Here is a 21,419-nt window from a genome sequence, read left to right on the forward strand (position 1 = left end):
TAAATCAAGGCGCGAGTCGAAAAAACACCATCCGATACTATTAGTTAACGATTAACACATTTCTATATGTATTGTAAGCATACAATACAACTGATAATATGTTGCGCTTATTTATCTGGTGTACCGACATTTTTGCGCGTTTAACGGCTGAAATCCAACGTGGTTTTGTGCCCTTCAGAATGAAAACAGTTTGCATTTACCTTTTTAATTAAAGGCGAGCTTTTCAGCCTGAGAAATCACCCCGTAAATGCACACGTTTAATTGCACATGTGTTAATATGTATGCTTACACACTGTTTCTTCTTCATTGAGGTTTTCTCTAGTATGTAGATCGGGGTAATTACATTCACGGCATTCGTAGTCTGAATCACAATCTGATTGTATGGGTGGTTACCTACCAGGTAACGCTTATGGTTGGCCAGCAAGTCAGCTAACATCAGCCACGGTGCCTTCAGTTGTGAGAAGCAGATCATAGAATGGTTGAAAATAGTTTACTGTCAAATAATGCAAAGAGTACGCGACACGTTTCGCCCTAATTCTTGGCTCATCAGGCGTACACACTCACTGCACTCGCTTACGGGAATCGAACCTCAGAGCTAGAGGCGAAGCCCCTAACATTGCGCCATGGCGTGTGGTTCATTTATTTGACAGCATGTAGATCGGGATAATTACATTCACGGCATTCGTAGTCTGAATCACAATCTGATTGTGTGGGTGGTTACCTACCAGGTAACGCTTATGGTTGGCCAGCAAGTCGGCTAACATCAGCCACGGTGCCTTCAGTTGTGAGAAGCAGATCATAGAATGGTTGAAAATAGTTTACTGTCAAATAATGCAAAGAGTATGCGACATGTGTTTTGCCCTAATTCTTGGCTCATCAGGCTTAAGGCAAGTGTAATTGAATAGCGGCGCGTCATTGAATAGCGGCACTGCAAGTTTAGTTTCTTTTCAATAAAGTCAGGCGTTAGGCAAGTGTCATTGAATAGCGGCACTGCAAGTTTAGTTTCTTTTCAATAAAGTCAGGCGTTAGGCAAGTGTCATTGAATAGCGGCGCGTCATTGAAGAGCGGCACTGCAAGTTTAGTTTCTTTTCAATAAAGTCGGACGTTAGGCAAGTGTCATTGAACAGCAGCACTGCAAGTTTAGTTTCTTTTCAATAAAGTCAGGCGTTAGGCAGGTGTCATAGAATAGTGGCGGCGCTGCAACTTTAGCTTCTTTTCAATAAAGTCAGGCGTTAGGCAAGTGTCATTGAATAGCGGCGCGTGATTGAATAGCGGCGCTGCAAGATTAGTTTCTTTTCAATAAAGTCAGGCGTTAGGCAAGTGTCATTGAACAGCAGCACTGCAAGTTTAGTTTCTTTTCAATAAAGTCAGGCATTAGGCAAGTGTCATTGAATAGCGGCACTGCAAGTTTAGTTTCTTTTCAATAATGTCAGGCGATAGGCAAGTGTCATTGAACAGCAGCACTGCAAGTTTAGTTTCTTTTCAATAATGTCAGGCGTTAGGCAAGTGTCATTGAACAGCAGCACTGCAAGTTTAGTTATTTTTCAATAAAGTCAGGCATTAGGCAAGTGTCATTGAATAACGGCACTGCAAGTTTAGTTTCTTTTCAATAATGTCAGGCGATAGGCAAGTGTCATTGAATAGCGGCGCGTCATTGAAGAGCGGCGCTGCAAGTTTAGTTTCTTTTCAATAAAGTCAGGCACGCTTTACAGCGGCGAAGTTCTGCTTTTAAATTTTTATTAAGAAGAAAAGAAAACCTTTTTAAACTGAGGGAAAATATACCAATAACAATTTGTTAAGGATCTGTTTTTTTGTGAAGCTGCCTTTACACAGCCTGTCCGCTGTTTTATAAATGAACGCCATATAAGGCCGTCCTTTCTCCTTCACAGTCAGTTCACGTGATTACGTGTGAGGCGTGATGACGCGATACGCAACCCCGCCTCCCACGGCCAGCGCGCTGCCGTCCATTACTGTATATGGACAAAAAAGAGGTTCCAGTTATGACCGTTACGCTTTGAATTTTGAAATGAAACCTGCCTAACTTTTGTAAGTAAGCTGTAAGGAATGAGCCTGCCAAATTTCAGCCTTCCACCTACACGGGAAGTTGGAGAATTAGTGAGTGAGTGAGTGAGGGCTTTGCCTTTTATTAGTATAGATAGATTAGTGATGAGTGAGTGAGGGCTTTGCCTTTTATTAGTATAGATATAATATACATAGAGCAGTTTCTCTTAAGAGTATTATATTGAGATTTTTCCAGAAATGCAATCTAAATTTTTTTAAATTCTTATGTCAAACTTCCAAGTTAATTTAACTTTCTTTTTTTCTACAGCTCCAAGTGACAAATGTGCTGTCTCAGCCTTTGACTTCAGCTAGTGTGCTTCTTGAATCCGCTCGCTCTGTCTCTTCCAAGAGTGTTGTCCTAAAACAAGCATCCTTCTCACTTAAGGGGTAAAATATTCTGTTTTCTTTTCCTGTACAACAGTTACTTTTGCACAATTTCTGTATTGAGTAGACCTGCTATTAAATGGTCATTTTGTATCTAATTTTAAAACTTAAAAAATAGTTTTCAGTCTTGAGCTTAGTAACTCATTTGAAAATGTTATGTCTAATTTTAAGTCAAAATATTTCAAATAAATGTAACACATTTCTTCTACAAATATTAAAATACCAAGTGATGCACAGTTGGGCAGCATAATCTTCTGGTTCTTTTTTTTTTTTTTTTCACGAAATGAGTTAGTGGATACAAATTACAGTTTTGAAAATGCTTATTGAGCCTCTGCAGAACATCAAGGAGAAATTTTTTTTTTCTGTTAACATTGTGTTTTACTGTACATGTCTGTCAATACTGCTGTAGAGATGGTTATTTTTTTTATTTTTCCCTCCACCCCCAGAGAGACGTTTGAGCTGAATTTTATGGACAGCCAGGCAGCAAGTGGCTACTATGATTTCTCTGTGACAGTAAGAGGAGATGATCGCTTTGTTGGAAACCAAGTTGAGGTACCAGTGACATAAGAATTTTTTTTTCTAGATTGGTTTTGATTCAGTAGCAGAATTCATGTAAGCTATGTAAGGTGTTGAGCCTTTTTGGACCACTGGACCTGAAAAACACTCATTTAGACAAAGAGTAAATCAATAGGTGTCTTCAGCAAAAACAGAATGATTTGAGGTTGTACTTGATACATCAAACAAACCCAGGGTTTCACCCCCTAATGGAAAACAAAGGGTCAAAGTTGCTAATTTTCACAAAATTTCAATAAAACGGGGATTGGTACTATAGGCATTTGGAATGTCATTTTATAGTAGTTTTTTTAGGTTGCTGTTCATGAATGTGATATTTTTGATATTTAATTTTTATACTGATAGTCTTTACCCTCTAAAAGCCACTCCCAGAAAACTGAACATTATAAATTTGAAACTTTAGTATGTGGAGTATTGTTTTTGACAATTTCAAGGTTGGTAATAATGAATGTGGTTTTATTTTCAATCATTGATTCTGTACTAGGGATCTAGCCCTATGTGGTCCTCTACCAAAGGGCGAAAAATGATAAATTTCTATTACAATTGAAAATATTTAGAATCTAAACTTTTTAAATTGAATCACACAGTTTAATATTTTAAATATCTGATGCAGCTATTGTTGCCTATTATGTACTTCTACCACATGAAGTAAATCTTTTCATTTCTTACTCACTGAATTAGGGTAGCTGACACTAATTTGTACTCTTTTGTCACTAGATTAAGAAATGTCAGTTCTCTTGCTTAACTTTGGTTTGCTGTATTCAGTTTTTTGTGGCGGTATTTCTAACTTGTTCAAACAACCACAGAAAATGTTTAGAAATTTACATTCTTTATTAGATAAGCAAATGCTGTTTTTCGCAATGTGCAGAAATCAGCTACAATGGAGATACGATAGAGAGGCAGTACTTTATATAGAATTTCTTATTCACTGTAACCTAATTTTTATACTCAATTTAAATTAAGCACAGAATGCAGTTTTTCAGTTGTTTCTTACCAAAAAGAAAGTAGCTGTATGTATAACAGTGTGTTGCGTTGAAGTTAATACTCACAAAGCCAATTCTAAGATAGGGAAAATACCTTTATTGACAAGCACATGGAGGTACAGCATTACCATGAAGGAAATTACTAAATTATAGCTGTTAATTGTATTTCTTAAATACTCGGGTAACTACCAGGAGAATGAGATTAGTGGGCATTTCTCATGTTCTTGCAAGTTACTGATAAACAAACCCTCGTAGTTTGAACATCTGCTGCTCTGGCTTACTCTGGTGTCTTTCCTGTACTTAACCTTGTATGTGGAGTAACAGTGCAGCATAGCAGGACTGGGTCACAGATCAAAACACTTTAATTTAAAGGATTTATATGAGTGTTATGGACAAAAGCTAAAATTAGAGAAGTTACAATAATTGATATGACAATTAAATAGTGAAAAGCATGTTTAATAATAACAATCCATCCCCCCCTTCTGTTCTTTTAGAATAACAGTAATAAATGAACAGTTACCTTAACCAATTGACTAATGTAGATCCACATTTAGCCTAAGGCAGTTCAAGTGATAAAGCAACGTAACAGGTATTGTCCGGAGAGAAGCAGAAGAGTTTACCATGATGTTGGTGACAGGTGACATAAAGGCTCGCAGGGTACATTTAAAAATCCAGTAGCATAATAGAATAACAATGATTTTTAAAGCAACAAATACTACCCCTGTAAGTTTAGCACAGCAGGACAGGGTTGTAGATGACAGGGTTTCATTAAAATGCTCTCTAACAGTGATAAGGACAAAAGATAACAATAAAGATTTTATAATAATCAGTGCAACGATCAAATAGTGAAAATCACGTTTAACAGTAAAAATCTTAACACTTGAAAGCATTGTAAAATGTTTATGCTTTATGTCTACATACATATTTTTGCTAGAAACCTTTAAGGCTGTTGTGTTCTAAGAGGAGGAATCAGTTGATTTTTATAGGTTATGAAGTTAAATCTGTCATAGCTTAATCCATAGTGGTGTGCCAAAAGTTGCTACTGGGGCTTGCAGCCATCATGATTGTGTAATGGGCTCCTCCCATTGTGCTGGAGTTCACTTTAGCCGGTTATACCTGACAGACTGGAATAAAAACAACTTCTCTCAAGACACACTATACCAATCATTTAATGTATTAAGGCATAAGTACACTTTTTGTATACTTTTGTTTTAGTTCTGGCTCTCACAAACATGTGCATATATTGTGTGTTGCTACTACAACATACTGTAACAGGTTGACTTCAGTTTCTGTAAATTACTGTCTATCTAAGCCTCACCAGCAATGTTGTCATTGTTACTCCAAATATGTTTCAGTGATCTGTGTATGTAATGTGCAGAACAGTGGTGCAGTAATTAGATGTGGATTAAGTCACTAACGTGGAGTTTGTACATTCTACCTTGTGTCAGTGGTTTTTGCTTTTCATTCGCTCATGGTGAGCTTTTTTGCAATCACGTACTCGATATGCACTTCTAAATATGAAGCAGAAACATTAAATCTTTCATATATTTGGTTTAAAAAAAGATGCATTGTAAAAAATAAATTTTTTTGTAGTGGCAAAATGACATTGCTAATTTCTTTTTAGTGTTATAAGATTCTCATTTTGCACAAAGGCACAAATATTTTCAAAGTTCAATTTATCAGTGATTGTTTAACCACTGCTAGTCATTGAAATGCTGATCTGTTAATGTTACTAAATGCAAGTTGATCTTATAATTGGGCAATGCTGTCAGATAACAACATTCAATTTTTTCTTTGTCAAACATTGCCTAAAAAATTGTTTTATAGGTCATAATTTATACATTTTTTTTGAAAGTCTCAGCATTGCCTACTTGTAATCAGTTTCTTTTATTATTTTGAAAGCATATTATTGATTGAAATAAATGTGCATTTAATGTTTTTTAGTCCCTTCTAAGTGTTAGTCTTGCATGACATAAATTGTAAAGGATTTTAGGTAACCCACTTCAAATTCAGAATTCATCAAAATAAGTATGTGACTTTCCGGATAAATGGGGAGAATTACGTCAGGAAGGGCATCTGGTGTAAAATTTTGCCAAATCAATATGCGGACAAAGATGATCTGCTATGGCAACCCCTAACAGGAGCAGCCGAAAGAAGAAGTGGTGTTCGGGTGTACACCTGATGGCTTAGCTGAATCTCTAAAGGGTATCCAGAACCATGATTATATAATAGCCTTAAAAAACACTTGATTACTTTGAAGAGTGGTGATGTTGAATACAATCGACTAATTCAGGAATGGAATTTTGGAACTTGAGAAAGATTTTTAAGTAGTTTTGTAGTTTCAATGTATTGGTAAAATAGTATATCCTTTGACAACACAAAAATTACTGTTGTCCTGCTGAGACTTCTCTGCTGGTTTAATTGATAGATTTCCCCTGCTTTTTAACTGTTCTTACAGCTTTTAATTAAAGCGAAAAAAGTTGATAGGCATATGTAAGTGTTCTAACTTGAAGTATGCTCTTGCACAAATTAATTATGTGACTTTCACATTTTTTGAATTTCCTGTGCATGGAACTTTTGTTACCAGTAATATTTTAACAGTGTTCAATTATTTTTGATATTTAAGGTGGTTTTAATATATAGTACTCTTAACTTCTCATGGCCCATGATATTAAAAAAAATGGTAGAATTGTTTTCAAAAAGTTTTTTGGGTATTTTTGTAGATCATCCTCTGCAGAAAGCAGTGATATTTTTTCTTTATTTACCAAACCCCCATATACTTTGAAGTGGCGTCAGACAAAATAATCTGCAGAATGGGGAAAAAGTAGTTTATGTCATAATAGAAGTTAATAATGACCAAAGCCGCAACGGCAAATGTAAAAAAATGTCTGTAGTAGTGTTGGGCGGTATACCGGTTCATACCGAAAACCGTTTATTTTTTTTATGATATGGATTTTTCTTATACCGCAACACTGGTTTAAATTGCCTAAACGACGTTCGGAACGTGGCGCAGCGGGAAACTGTTCACGTGGGGACCTTTTTCACTGCTACACCGCTAAACACAGATTTGTTGCACTAGGGCTCTTTTTCACTGCTACACCACCAAATAGTGGGCGGTAGCATAGGAATGCTGCGTGGTGAAAATGGACAGAGAGCCTGGAGATACTTTAGTTTTAAAAGGTCAGATGTGTAAATACTGTTTCTATACTACTGGATAATACTGCAAGCCAAGTTGTACTTGTTTTATTTGTTTTTAATACAGTGTAATGTACCTGGGTACTGTGTAATAGTGTGATGACGTTGACTTTATTCTCGCCGTTTATGTCAAGATTAAAGTCGACATGTTGACTTTATTCTCGTAATTTGTCATTAAAGTAGAACATCGTAAACTAATCTTCATCGTAAAATGAATATTTAATTTACTAGATTTTCTCAAACCCCGCCATAAGTTATATAGTACATTAAATGCTTTGTGTTAAGTGATTCTTAAACTGACTTCTTCTTGCACTAAGAGGAGGCGCCGGCAGCGATCTGTAGTCAAGAATACATTCACTTCATGATCTTCCTTCTCTCCGAACATTTAGAATGCTAAAATAAATACTTAATATAATTTTCATGGTGAAATGCATTAAAGCATGCATTAATCATATGGGGGCACGGCGGCGTGCCTGCCTTGCATTTGCATGTTTTTCTGGTGGGTTTACTCGGCGTTCAGTTTCCTTTCAAAGTCATGTAGGATGTGGGGTTTTGTTATGCTATATTGACCCTGCTAGTGTATGTTTTGCTTATATTCATCCTTCGATGTGCTGGCGACTCGTTCAGAGATGGGCGCAACTCTGAATGGATGGCATAATTAAACATGTATAACAAAGATACAGTATTTTTAAAGTTCTGAACACTCCGTGGGCTAAGTTTATAACTAGTTTTAATTTCACAAAGACGTTTATCGTGTGGTGATTGGTTATGTGGTGAAAGAAAAAGGAAGGATAGGAACTGGGGTTTTGGTAGCCTACATCAGATAGAGACAGCATGCATGCAATAAAGATAGCCCGCTCAGAAGAACATGCATTGAATTCTGTGTTCGTGTCTCCGACCAGCAGATCACAAATCCAACATTTACACAATATTTAAGTTAAACCTGTGCGATACCCATTCATACATCCAGTTTTCTGGAGCCTCGTCACACCTGCCATAAAGTTCTCTACACTGAACATACACCTGGGGACCCCTTACTGCGAAGGAGCATCACTACCGCCTCACTACCGTGCATGTGTAATACCTGCTTTAATGCATTTCATCATGAAAATGATATCAAGTATTTATCTTAGCATTCTAAATTTTCAGAAAGCAGGAATATCATGAAGTGAATTGATTCTGTATGGTGATCGCTGTCTTCTCTTAGTGCGGAGGAAGTCAGTTTAAGAAGCGCAGTGATTAACCACTGGGTCGGGGAATGTAACACAAAGCATTTAATGTGCTGCATTAATTTATGACGGGGTAAATTAAGTAATTGATTAAACATTGATTTTAGGAAGAAGTTTAGTTTACGACATTCTACTTTAATTATGAAGTAAACTATGAGAATAAAGTGGAAATGTCGACTTTAATCTCAACATAAACGGAGAATAAAGTGGAAATGTTGGCTTTGTTCTCGACATATAGTTTGTTTTTTTCTTCCCAGTATAGCTTAGCTTGAAGCAAGGTCCATATTAATGCAGTTTGCCTAAATGATGGTTCAGCTGGTAAAGATGTCATCACCAAGTTGCACTTGTTTTATTTTATTTTAATTTGGTGAATAATGTGTAATGCACCTGGGCTTGAAGTCTTGAAGTAATAGTGCAACTATCAGTAATAATACTATTATGTATTTTATTGTTATTATTTATTAGTTTAAATATTATGCAGTTTAATGATGATAAAGTTGTTTAAAAAGTCACTTTAACGTGTCAGTGGACAGAGATTGTTAACATTAACAGAAAGTGTAGTTGGTTTACAAAAAATATTTACTATTTATTCCTTTTCTAAGACACATTCGGTGCAATACAATTTTTGACAAGCACTTCTGGATATTTTACTAAGTCTAAATGCCTCTTTGTATGGTTGAAAATATGTTGTCAAAATTATAGTTTGTTTTTGCAAAATTTGTTCAATAAAAAGGTTCTATATTTTGACTGCATCTGTCATGCAATGTGATTTCCTTCTCTTCATTAGTGCCACCCCCTTGAAAAGTATCACTTTATGGGGCAATGCAAACCTGGATTAATACTTGTGTGCACATTAAAATGTTTTTTTTGTACAATGTACAATGCTCTTGACAGTGGAATAGGTTATTCTTAGCCAGTAATTCCAGTGGAAAATGTGGTTAACATCCACTCATGCATGGGGAAAAAAATACCGTCGAATACCGTGAAACCGGGATAATTTAGAAAAATACCGTGATATAGAATTTTGGTCATACCGCCCACCCCTAGTCTATAGGAAAAAAGAAAAAAAATGTAGGTCAATTTACTCGTCACATAATCCACATGTCCATTATTCAGTCAAATGCCCAACACATGCAAAATGCATGCTGTTTTGCTGAAATATTGTAAAATACTTATTTCTGGAATTATCAGCTTGCACATAAACAGAGTTATGGAGAGAACTTTTTGAATTAAACACCTGCCTCCCCTTCATTCGTTTGTCAATTGTCCTTTCATTTGCAGTAATCTGAAAATGAGACTTCTACAGATTATGCTCCTTGGCTAACTTGGCCTCAGATTATCATAAACTAGCAAAATACCCGCGCTTCGCAGCGGAGAAGTAGTGTGTTAAAGAGGTTATGTAAACATATATATACATATACATATATACACATATCTACATATACATATATATATATACATATACACATCCACATATATATATATATATATATATATATATACGCATATCAACATATATATACACATACATATACACACATACATAAACACACACATATACATATATACATACATACATAGTGCGTTGTAACACAGGCTGTGATTGTTACATGGGAGGGAGATGACAAATCACAGCTTCCCGCTTTCTAATTGGGCCTGTGATTGGTGCTTTGACTGATGCCCAGATCTCACAGTATGTCCCCTTAGGAGAGGCGTTAGGCAAGTGTAATTGATTAGCGGTGCTGCAAGTTTAGCTTTACACCTGTTTTTAAGGCTTATTGACTGAAAGGAGCTTTCATGAAAAAACTTAGGGCTTTGCTACAGGATACACCCTCCACAAGTTAAGGAAGTAAAAATAAAGGTATATATTTCTGTTTTATTTAAACCTTTTAAGTTTGTATGCGGGCAGTATGGTGGTGCAGTGAAAGGTGCCAGTTAGGAGACCCGGGTTCGCTTCCCTGCGTGGAGTTTGAATGTTCTCCCCATGTCTGTCTGGGTTTCCTCCGGGTGCTCCGGTTTCCTCCCACAGTCCAAAGACATGCAGGTTAGGTGCATTGGCGATTCTAAATTGTCCCTGGTGTGTGGGTGTGTGCGCCCTGCGGTGGGCTGGCACCTTGCCCGGGGTTTGTTTCCTGCCTTGTGCCCTGTGTTGGCAGGGATTGGCTTATGTATTTAGGATATAGCGGGTTGGATAATGGATGGATGGACATTTGTATGCATAGCCCCATTTGCCCGTTTTCGTTTTTTTTCATTCTTCAGTAATATTTCAGCAAACCCGGAGCTTGTCAGTTCAAATCCTGGTACTGACACCACTGTGTGACCCTGAGAAAGTCACTTCACCTGCCTGTGCTGCAAAAAACCAAAGTAATGTAACAAATTGTACCTTAGATGTTGCAAGTTGCTGGAATAAAGGCATAAGTCAAATAGATAAATATGTATTATACACATAGGAACTATTCATTTATTTTCAGTTAAGTCATCTGCAGCAAACCTTTATAAATGAGTTTCTCCTTTTTAGATAGTGCAAACTGTTTCTTCTTCATTGAGGTTTTCTCTTGGAGAGCTTTTTTCATTTCATTGAAAATTAAAGCAGCAGCTGCCAAAATATGTAGCTTTCTTATTAATTTTTCAACATTGTGTAAAATAACTATAAAGTAACATAAAAGGTTTAAATACTCGTTATCCTTTTACACTAAAATATTACTAAAGAGATACAAAAAAAGTAAAATGCATATGTTCTTTTTCTTTAAGGAGATTAAATATTACTGAAGAAAAAAAAAACCTAATACAGCCAAATGGGGCTATGCATACGAACTTAAAAGGTTTAAATAAAACAGAAATATATACCTTTTATTTTTACTTCCTTAACTTGTGGAGGGTGTATCTTGTAGCAAAACCCTAAGTTTTTTCATGAAAGCCCGTTTCAGTCAATAAGTCTTAAAAAGAGGTGTAAAGATATTGACAATAAGCTACGCAAACCCACCAAGACATGCAATCGTTTAAATCAAGGCGCGAGTCGAAAAACACCATCCGATACTATTAGTTAACGATTAACACATTTCTATATGTATTGTAAGCATACAATACAACTGATAATATGTTGCGCTTATTTATCTGGTGTACCGACATTTTTGCGCGTTTAACGGCTGAAATCTAACGTGGTTTGTGCCCTTCAGAATGAAAACAGTTTCCATTTACCTTTTTAATAAAAAGCGAGCTTTTAAGCCTGAGAAATCACTCCGTAAATGCACACGTTTAATTCTTTATCACTTCAAACAACTGAACTATCCATAACATTTCAGGCATACATCCAGCATTCAAACTATGTACAGTATAAAAAGCACAACTGTTAAAGGAATTCAGCATTTCTTAATTGAAAATGTTCCTTTAATCCTGAACATGTCTCAATGAGTCGTTCTGGTGGTTTTACTTGACATTTTGATATTCTGGTTAATTGTGTTTGCAGTTGAGATGTTCTTTCCTGATTTATACTTGTTTTCTCGTTAATATTTGTTTCGCTGGTGTTAGTGTTCTGATTATAGGTTATTGGTCCTTTGTTGTCTTGACGGTTTCTTCTTAGAACAGCTCCTATTACGCAATTCCGTCACATACTGGTCTATTGTTTCTCCGCTTTTCTGGAAACGTAAAAAAACTTGTGCCGCTCAAACGTCACATTGCGCTTTGGGTTGAAATACGTTTCGAATTTTTCAACTATTTAGTTCAATTTCATATTGTCTCCATCTTCTTCAAACTGAAAATTGTTATACACCTCTAGCGCCACCTCGCCAATTACATGTAGAAGCATAGACGCTTTCATTTTTTCACTTTTCCTATCTGCTTCAATCACAGCAAGATACAACTCGAATCTCTGTTTAAATCTATTCCAATTTTCAGCTACATTTCCCTTTAACTGGAGATTTGGTGGGGGCTGTAATCCTAACATATTTTTTTTTCTCTTTTGCTAGAACGTCTTAGCGCTTTCTGATCACGTTTTTGGGTTACTCACAGACATGCGACTCGTTCAAAAGCTGAACCTCTTCTTCAGATTCCTCTTCCAATCCGCCACTTCTGACACCATGTAGTGATCTTGTTAGGTTCGTAGTTTAATCAATACACAGGATTGAAAGATATAATAACTTTTTAATAGACAGACTTTAGAGACATTTAATGTACAAGTTACTAATCGTTCTTTAGTTCACGCCCATTCTCCTACTTGTACCGGCATTCACAGGCAGTACTAATCATTCTGTAAGTATCCCTTAATAGACCTTACTAATCAACTATCATTACAAAATCCAACGTGGTTTGTGCCCTTCAGAATGAAAACAGTTAGCATTTACCTTTTTAATAAAAGGCGAGCTTTTAAGCCTGAGAAATCACCCCGTAAATGCACACGTTTAATTGCACATGTGTTAATATGTATGCTTACACAGTATTAAAAGACACTCAAAAATTAACGTCATTTACCTTCGTTCCCGTGTATGACTCGTGCTGTAAATGTCTTCCTTGTTTTTAGTTCACGTGATTACGTAGGAGGCGTGATGACGTGATACGTGACTCCGCCTCCTCCATTAGAGTATATGGACAAAAAACAGGTTCCAGTTATGACCATTACACATAGAATTTCGAAATGAAACCTGCCTAACTTTTGTAAGTATGCTGTAAGGAATAAGCCTGCCAAATTTCAGCCTTCCACCTACATGGGAAGTTGGAGAATTAGTGATGAGTGAGTCAGTCAGTCAGTCAGTCAGTCAGTGAGGGCTTTGCCTTTTATTAATTAGTATAGATGAAGGCTTCTCTGCAGATAATGTAGGGTCAAACAGACACCTTGATTAGAAGTCACTAAAAATGTTTCTTCTTGAGTGCTGCATTCTGGGACATGATTGAAACACAATACTTGCACAAATAGGATTTGCTTTAATTGTTCAGTTGTTTCTGCTCTCCCCCTTAACCTAAACAGGCTTGCCCCATGTGACTGCAGTATATGCTTTGAGATATATCCATTGATTAGTTGTATGTAAATAGTATATAGTAAATATGACTTGTATGTAAATAGTAGAATATTAAAATCTCATCAGAAATGAAGGTTGAGTACACTACGTATTTATGTGTGTATGAACTTTGCTACAATATTTTGAATCGACTCAACTACTAAGTGGTCAATTTTTGAATAGTGTATCAAAGCATAAGTCATTTTTATGAATAGCTACAATTGGCAGTTGAAGTTCTTGTTTTTTATTAAATTATAAACACTGAACTATAAGGACCTCGTATTTAACGGCAGACATGAATAAAATAGTGGTGTCTTTAGACTACTTTATGTACTGAAAGCAAACTAAACATCTAGCGCACCACCTAAGAATGGTGATTGAAGTCTCCCCTAAAGTCTGTGTAGTAGGATGTTGGTCAGTGGTATCAAAACTGAATTTAAACCTTGTTAATTATGACTAAAAAACATTTAAAACATTTACAGTTTCTGTGCAGTGACATGGATAAACAGCAGACTGAAATTTTTTCTAAAGCTTGTACTTTTGAAGTGATAATTTGCATTGCGACATTAGTTTCTATAAAGATTCAGGGGAAAATGGTCAAATAAATTTGTGTTCTCTAATTATTGAACATTTGTATCTACATCTGATTTCTTTAGAAAAGGTCAGACCATAGCCATTTAAAAAGAATAAGATTTGTGCAATTACCACAACTTAGTTTTTCAACAGGAAACTGACATAAAAAGGATTACATATAACCTTTAACATTCACATAAAGCATGACCCCTAAAAGGCATGCAAATTTTTAATTTAGTCACATTTTCAGTTTTTTTTTTTTTTGTTTTTTTTGTAATACATAGAGGGTTAGAACGCTGTTTGCTTTGTATCATAAATTAAATTGCTGGAAGCGTATGATATTTTCAGGAATGCATTTGCTTTGTGGGCTATGGGGATCATATTTTAGATAGATAGATACTTTATTAATCCCAAGGGGAAATTCACATACTCCAGCAGTAGCATACTGATACGGTGGTAGATTTAGCTTTACATGAAAGGCACATTACAAGTAAGGATTGAAGTTACTAATGTGCCACTCCTCAGTGACTGGAGCTGTCATATTAAGTGAATCACAGTGTGTAACTAATTACAAGATTTATTTATTTATTTTTGCAATTTTTGTTTCACACTGTTTCCAAAGGTGAGCATTACACCATGCATTTAAAGGGTGTGATTTTTGACCAGCCATCCTCTTTAATAAAACCCCTCTGTGCATCCAGTGTCCGTGTGTGTGTGTCTTCTGGTGAAGTGCGCATGCGCGGGGCACGGTGCGATGCTTCAAAGGCCGCCTGACGCGTCACACAAGACAGAGAGGGCGGGACCTATAAAATATCGCACGGCAGATCCAATCGGATTTCGGTAAATGAGGTAAGACCTAAAACATAAAACACAAAAAATCCAAACGGGTACCAAGACGTGGAGACCAGCTTCCCCATTGTTGTGCAAGTGTTCACTCTGAGGATGTCAGATTTGCGATTAAGAAGCTTGACTCGGTAAAGTGTAAAGTGTAAGTCGTTGAAGGGGTTTTCCTAAATATACGAATTTTCATGATATTACAATACGATGACTTTTAAAAGTAGATTTATTTTCGCGCACATTACATCAGTTGCTGGGGAGAATCTGCTGATTGCCCACCGTTGTGACAGAAAATTAAACGCATATTACGGACAGCAAAGCCAGTATTACTGTCAGAGAAAATCACAGGCATTTTACGGGAAAAATTTAATGAGGTAAAAGGTCCCTTGCCATTTAATGTACACTGTTCCTACTAATGTTTATGGACTACTGTTCTAGCGCCTGTTATTGTAACGGGCTTAATGCCTACTTCAATATAAAGAACAACTGAATTAAAATAAGAGCACCACACAAAAGTAAACATTCATTATAGACAGCTCGGTTGTAGTGTTCCCCACCTTGAAGATTCACAGCAGATTAGTAAATTAATTTTATTCACTTCCAGATTGAATGCTTCAGTGTTTTTTGAACGGGTACCTACTGGGTGCCCTGCCACTAGTTTTAGTGGTAGCTAAACTCCTAAGTAAGGATGTTATACTGTTATGCCAGTTATGAAAATGCTAAACATCCAGAAAGACCCACAGTTTGGATGCCCACCACCTATTTTGTCCTAACTACTTGCCCTGGTTGACTCCTGGGACAATATGTTAAACAGCAGTGCTTGAATGTTAAAAGTAATTTTACCAGAAGAGGAAGGCTGAGCACTGAAATCTATTTTTCTAAACTGGAAGACATAACCATAATCATTCTTAGGAAAGTATTGCTTTCAAGAAGTTGTTCACCGGAATTATATTTGCAGAGCCAAGCACCAAGATAAACCCTGAGTCAAAATGAATGGGCAAGAGTCCGCACCAGAATACAGAAAAAAGGACTCTGAGAGCACTTGTTTACTGATTACGTCTGTAACTCAGACAAAGCAACTGGCGCTACTGCACTGAAATTTATCATGTCACATTTGGAAGGCAAACCATAGTAACTGTTACCTGCTACTACCAGCTTTCACAATGTGACACAGTTTAAGTCTCTCTATTATAATAGGAAAAATCCTGCGATAAGACGAGACATTTTGGAAGATTTTTTTCAAGTCCCTTGAGTTTACACCTTGGCCATGAGATTATTTCTAGTCACCCCCTCCTCTCAACCATATTCAACCACGCACACGGTAATCTCACCTCTCATTCGTGTGAATGCTTTTGACAGACACATTTTATTCTGTCTCAGCTCTTATAAAGTTTAATGTTTTCCTCACTTTAAGTTACCAATTAAAGAAGATGTATTATGTCCAAATCCTATTGAATTTCATCACGAAAGGTTATCAACAGAAAAAATGAGTACACGGGCAATCCTAGCAGCGAGAAACGATGAAGTCAAATGAATTAACAGCAAAAAGGTTGATCGGCTACACAGCAAATTGGTTAAATGCGTATCGATAGACTATGCTGAACCAGTTGGTGGTGATCATGCGGAAGATGAAAACATCAACTTAAAATATCACGAAGAATAAATACACGACCGCACGAATTTCTGTAGAAAGAAGGATGTATACAAGAAAGGTAATGTAGTAATCTTCCGCGGATAACATTACACAACAAAGGAGATCTTGATATGCCATTCGTATTAAAACTTTTAACAGTTTCCCGTTAGAATAGCTTTTGCAAAGACGATTAACAAATCTCAGAGCCGAACATTTGAAAGAGTCGTTTCATTTAATAGAGAGAAAGAAATGAAATTCAATCACGGGCAGATATACGTTGCGTTGCCACAATGAAAGTCCAAACACAGAATCAAAATTCAGTGCAATATTGACGAAAATGTAATTCAAAAAATTGTTTTTACTGAAGTTTTACAGCAAAAGTATACGTTTAGAAAGCATTTCGTTTTCATTTCAAAGCCAAACAGAATAAAATCGCATTATCAACGATTAACTCTAATGCAACATAAAACATAATTTACTTTTAAATTTTTCCGTTATACTTTTTTTTTTAATATGGTTAATTACTCGCTGTAATGTAAAATAGTTGTATTATGCATATGTAACAATTCCCATTAAAATAAAAATCTGTTTAAATTGTACAACCGCATCCCCATATGCAAGCGACAGAACCGCAAAGAAGCTAGCGCATAGTGCAGGCACAGGGGTTGGTGAGCTAAGCAAGCAGCGGGCAAAGCTCCCCTAGTTAAGACAAAAAAACGAAAACCTTCTTCAACAAAGAATTAAAAATCAGATGCATACATGAAAATAAAGCTCCAAAATGAAACATTCAGAATATAAACTCTTGTAAACTAGAAAGTGTATTCAAAGCAGAAAAAACTTCTTGACCAATCTAAACGAATTTCTCAATGCATAACATAGATATATCTTTTGCCAATTTGCACTTTTTTATCTGTTAAATTCTTCAAAACATGGATTTATTAATTTACATTAAAATTAGTACTTTGGGTTTTCTGTTCAGCTCATTACCAGATCTGGCAACCACAAGGGAGAGACTTAATGCCTTGTAGTTAACCTCCATTAAACTTGGCCTCTTCTGTCCATTTTTGTATTTGGTCAAGTCATTTAGATATTTTTTTCTTTTTAAAAGAGAAAAGACAAATGAGCATTGCTGACTTTGTGGGGGTGGAAAAATAAAGTGATGTAAAGACCTTTTTTGGATTTTATGGGTACACATACATGGCCAATACATTGGTTAGGTCAGGTTAGGGAGCCTGCACTGGTACAGCGCAGTGCTGCACCCTCCACATGACGAAACAGCTCGGGATCCCGGGTAGCAAAGGCAGACACGCAGTCCAGTCCCACTCACAGAAAATGACCATTTATCTGTCACAGCCAGGTGTTACGTGAGCGTCCCCTTGGCCTTTCCAGTGATGTCATGACCCCCCCAATGCTCTCACAGTCTGTCTGCTGACTTTGTAGAAAGAGTCATCAGGGACATGACTGTTGTTGCCAAGGTTAGTAAACCTCCCGATGCAGTCAACACTCACTCCGCAGACAGACACACTGCTGATGGCTATGCCCTAGAGGTCTTGGGCCAATACATTGACAAAATCAAAACTATATGCATGATCTGCAAGACTGAAGTATCTTGCACTGGTAACACAACCACAGGCGACATCTATGCGAGTCAGGGGAGCAACTGCCCCCTCAAACCTAAAGTTGCCCCCAGTTTCAGAGCAATACCAGAGGAAAGTCCTGATGGTGTAAATGAGTTGAATATCGGTACAAGCTTTGTTTTACGTCAAAGAGCAACTATAGCTTATTAAGACTGCAGTTAAAAGTGATATTGGTTTGCATCAAATCTTTTTTTGATTTTTGTGATTTCAAATCAAATTTAGAAGCAATTTAACTCTGATATTACTGTGTACCAGTTTCTACCCTGAATATGCAAAATAACAAAAAATGAATTTATAAGAAAGACCTATAGATATTCGTTTCCACTTAAAAATGAAATGGCAATTACAGATTCGCCCATTTACATTCGTGATGATAAAAGTTCATCAATAATACTTGGGCCCTTTTAACTGTGGTGAAGCGTGTCATAGTGAAATGTTTTTGTAGTTTAATTTACTAATTGCTTTGATTTTTTTTTTTGTTTTTTTTTTAAACTTACCCCAACAGTTAATAGACACTAGCAAACACATCCACTCACCTTGATGAACTGATTGTTGTTCAGTGGTGTGGGGAGTGCACAGCATCCGCTGGCATTAGCTGCACAGATTTAAAAAAAAAAAAAAAAAGGCGCAAAAAAAAAACAAAGAAATCAAGAAACGAATGAGAAAGGCATAAGTGGAAAAGGATGGCTAGAACTCTTTGTGGGTTTCTGGTACAGGCGAGGGAGAGCGAGTGGAATGTGAACCAGCAGGAGGAAGGAGATGTCCTTATCTGCTGAATAACTAAGGAAGCAGTGATGGCAGAATGTAGCTGGCATAGATCCCACAGTTTTTTTTTATTTTAAAAAAAAAAAAAACCTCACACTTTTTCAGTGAGGTGTCACCCACTGCACTCAGGTCCCACACTATGTTGTTTCTCTTGTGGTGGGTGTGGCAACGTGCTATCAATGCATACTCCTGACCTAACAACATAAATATTTTATATTACTTGATTTTATGTGATACAAACTATTTTCGGTAATGTTTATATTTTTTTTTGTCTTGTGCATTGCCTGTGAGTTTCTATGATCTTGCAGCAAACTATAAAAATATTCCCATTTAATTGTTTATGGCCAAATCGCGATTTACTTAAATGGTGAATGTCAAATTTGGGAATCGGGTGAGCCAGTTATAAACATTGGAGACTTTTTTTGAAGAAGGAAAATCAAAGACCTGCATGAATAGCAGCTTCAGTAAATTCTGACTTAAATTTGTTTACAGAAAAGAACACCCACAGCTTCATCAGGTCATGATGGCAAGTGCTCAAAGATGCTTTGAGTGGCATCAGTACTGCCATATTTGTACATAAGAACCAGTGGACGCACACAAGAGGGGAGCCTAGGACTGGGGGTAACAGAGTGCGGAGGGATGTTGATTCAAAAATGGCAGTTTGACAGTTTTTCAGAATGACAAGAGGTGTGTCTACAAGACTCTTTCAGAAAAACGTGGGGTTGAGACATGACTTTTCAGAAAACTGATAGTTGTTTTTCTTTTGTTTTACATTAAACATTTCCCTAGAACATCATATCTGTGTCGCATGTCACAAAAAAACTCCTTGGAGCACCAGTATAAACGAATACCCAAATAGGTAGCTCTGTATTTGATTTGGCATCCTAAAAGATAGCTTACAGGGATGATGATAGTATGGTCATAACCTTACAATGCAGCCCCATAAACATACAAGTTAAGTTTAGATTCCTAAAGTAAACTGGCCATCCTGTGAGAATCATAAAGTTCAATTAATCTGAAGTATAAATGTTACCTTTAAATATTTACCCGTGGTTCTTGTTTACGTCACCAAAGTATGCAATAAATGTGATATTCGGATTCAATCAATTTCAGAAAATTTTTGCAGCATGAGAGACATGAGAACTTGTTTAGGATACCAGGAGCGAATGGTGAGGAGTGTAAATCAGTCAACTCTTAGATGTTGATAAACAACAGTGGGTGATGTAGCAAAGTTTTAATGCAAGTTTTTTTTTTAACATAAGTCCATTTGAGAGGTTAGTGTATTTTGAATTAAATCAACCTTTAGCAATGCATTCAAAACCTAAAATTGCAGTCCTTGTTGCCATGTTGATTGTTTAATTTTATTTTTTTCATTTCTGTCTCCAATACTATGCCAGTATGAGGATCATCATAATTAATAATAGTAATAATAATGATTATTGTTGATGTTGTTGTTTGTGTCATTATGTTTGTTTAATTATCTATGTTGTAGCCTATAATTTTTGACACCTCCAGTGTTTATGATGTTTGTGGTCATAGATGCTGATTCAATTATTGATAAACTAGGGGGCTTACCCCCTGCTCGCTATGCTCGCCAACCCCCCTGGCATCTTCTTCGTGTCTCTGCCACTCGTGTTGTGAAGAGGGGGGCTGAACGCAGTGTAAGGAGACGCAGTTGCTCCTCCGAAACTCCCTCTTAAACGGTGATACAATTGGAAACAAATAGTTTTTTTTTTCTTGTCTCCTCCTCTTTGCTCGATCAGCTGCTGGCTTTCTGCTGTTGCCATGCCGTGTGATATGCATCTCGCGCAGCGCTTCGAACGTTTAAAAGCCTATACAGCAGCTGTCTTTGTCGTCTACTCTTTGTCTTTTATTTCTGACCCCGGGCGTGGTTAAATCTCTTGGCACAAAGTCTTGTCTCACGGGACTTGAGTTCTTGATATTTTTTAGTTTATAATTTATATAATATCTCGGAATAAGAATCTGAAAACCTAACAACATCACATTAAACTTTGATAAATTCTGAATAGAATGATACCAAACATATTGGTGAAGTAATCCACTGCTAAAATCTTATTCCTTGAGTTTGAATAAACATGAACTGAGATTATATTTTGAATTATTAGAATGAAAACTCCCACAAGCTGTTTTGTCTTAAGTATGGATTTAATCAGTAAACATGCTCTGAAAAAGTCTTGGGTGGGTTTTGTTACACACACTTGTCATTCTGGATGCTTTTGCTGCACTTAATGACAAAAAATTAAAATGGCATTCTAGTCTATTGGAAAGTTAGCATTTGAGATTGAGGGCAAATTCAACTCCGACTATTAAGACAAAATATGTAAAACTAAGCAACATTTGTTCAAATTAGGATTTAAAAATGTCAACAGTTTAGAATTAATTCTAGAGGAAAGCACAGATTCATATTTCTGAAAACATTTCAGGACTCGGATCAGAAAACTCAGTTATTTGAAGGAAGTGATTTCCTGCAACATACCTTGAATTTTCAAGGGAAGATTTAATGCCCCTGTATATCAATTATTTATGGGAAAAAAAGT

At 36.5% G+C, this 21,419-nt stretch overlaps 1 protein-coding gene across 2 annotated transcripts in view; it reads left to right on the forward strand.

The window, feature by feature from the left end:
* Positions 1 to 21,419, forward strand: part of rpn2 (ribophorin II) — an 85,860-nt gene that overhangs the window by 38,245 nt on the left and 26,196 nt on the right. For both annotated transcript variants that reach the window (XM_051932565.1, XM_028812116.2), the window contains exons 8-9: positions 2,330 to 2,448; positions 2,892 to 2,997. In XM_051932565.1, the coding sequence (XP_051788525.1) occupies positions 2,330 to 2,448; positions 2,892 to 2,997 (225 nt within the window). The remainder of the gene's footprint in view (positions 1 to 2,329; positions 2,449 to 2,891; positions 2,998 to 21,419) is intronic.

Source organism: Erpetoichthys calabaricus, chromosome 10 (assembly GCF_900747795.2).
Source record: "Erpetoichthys calabaricus chromosome 10, fErpCal1.3, whole genome shotgun sequence".
Lineage (NCBI taxonomy): Eukaryota > Metazoa > Chordata > Cladistia > Polypteriformes > Polypteridae > Erpetoichthys > Erpetoichthys calabaricus.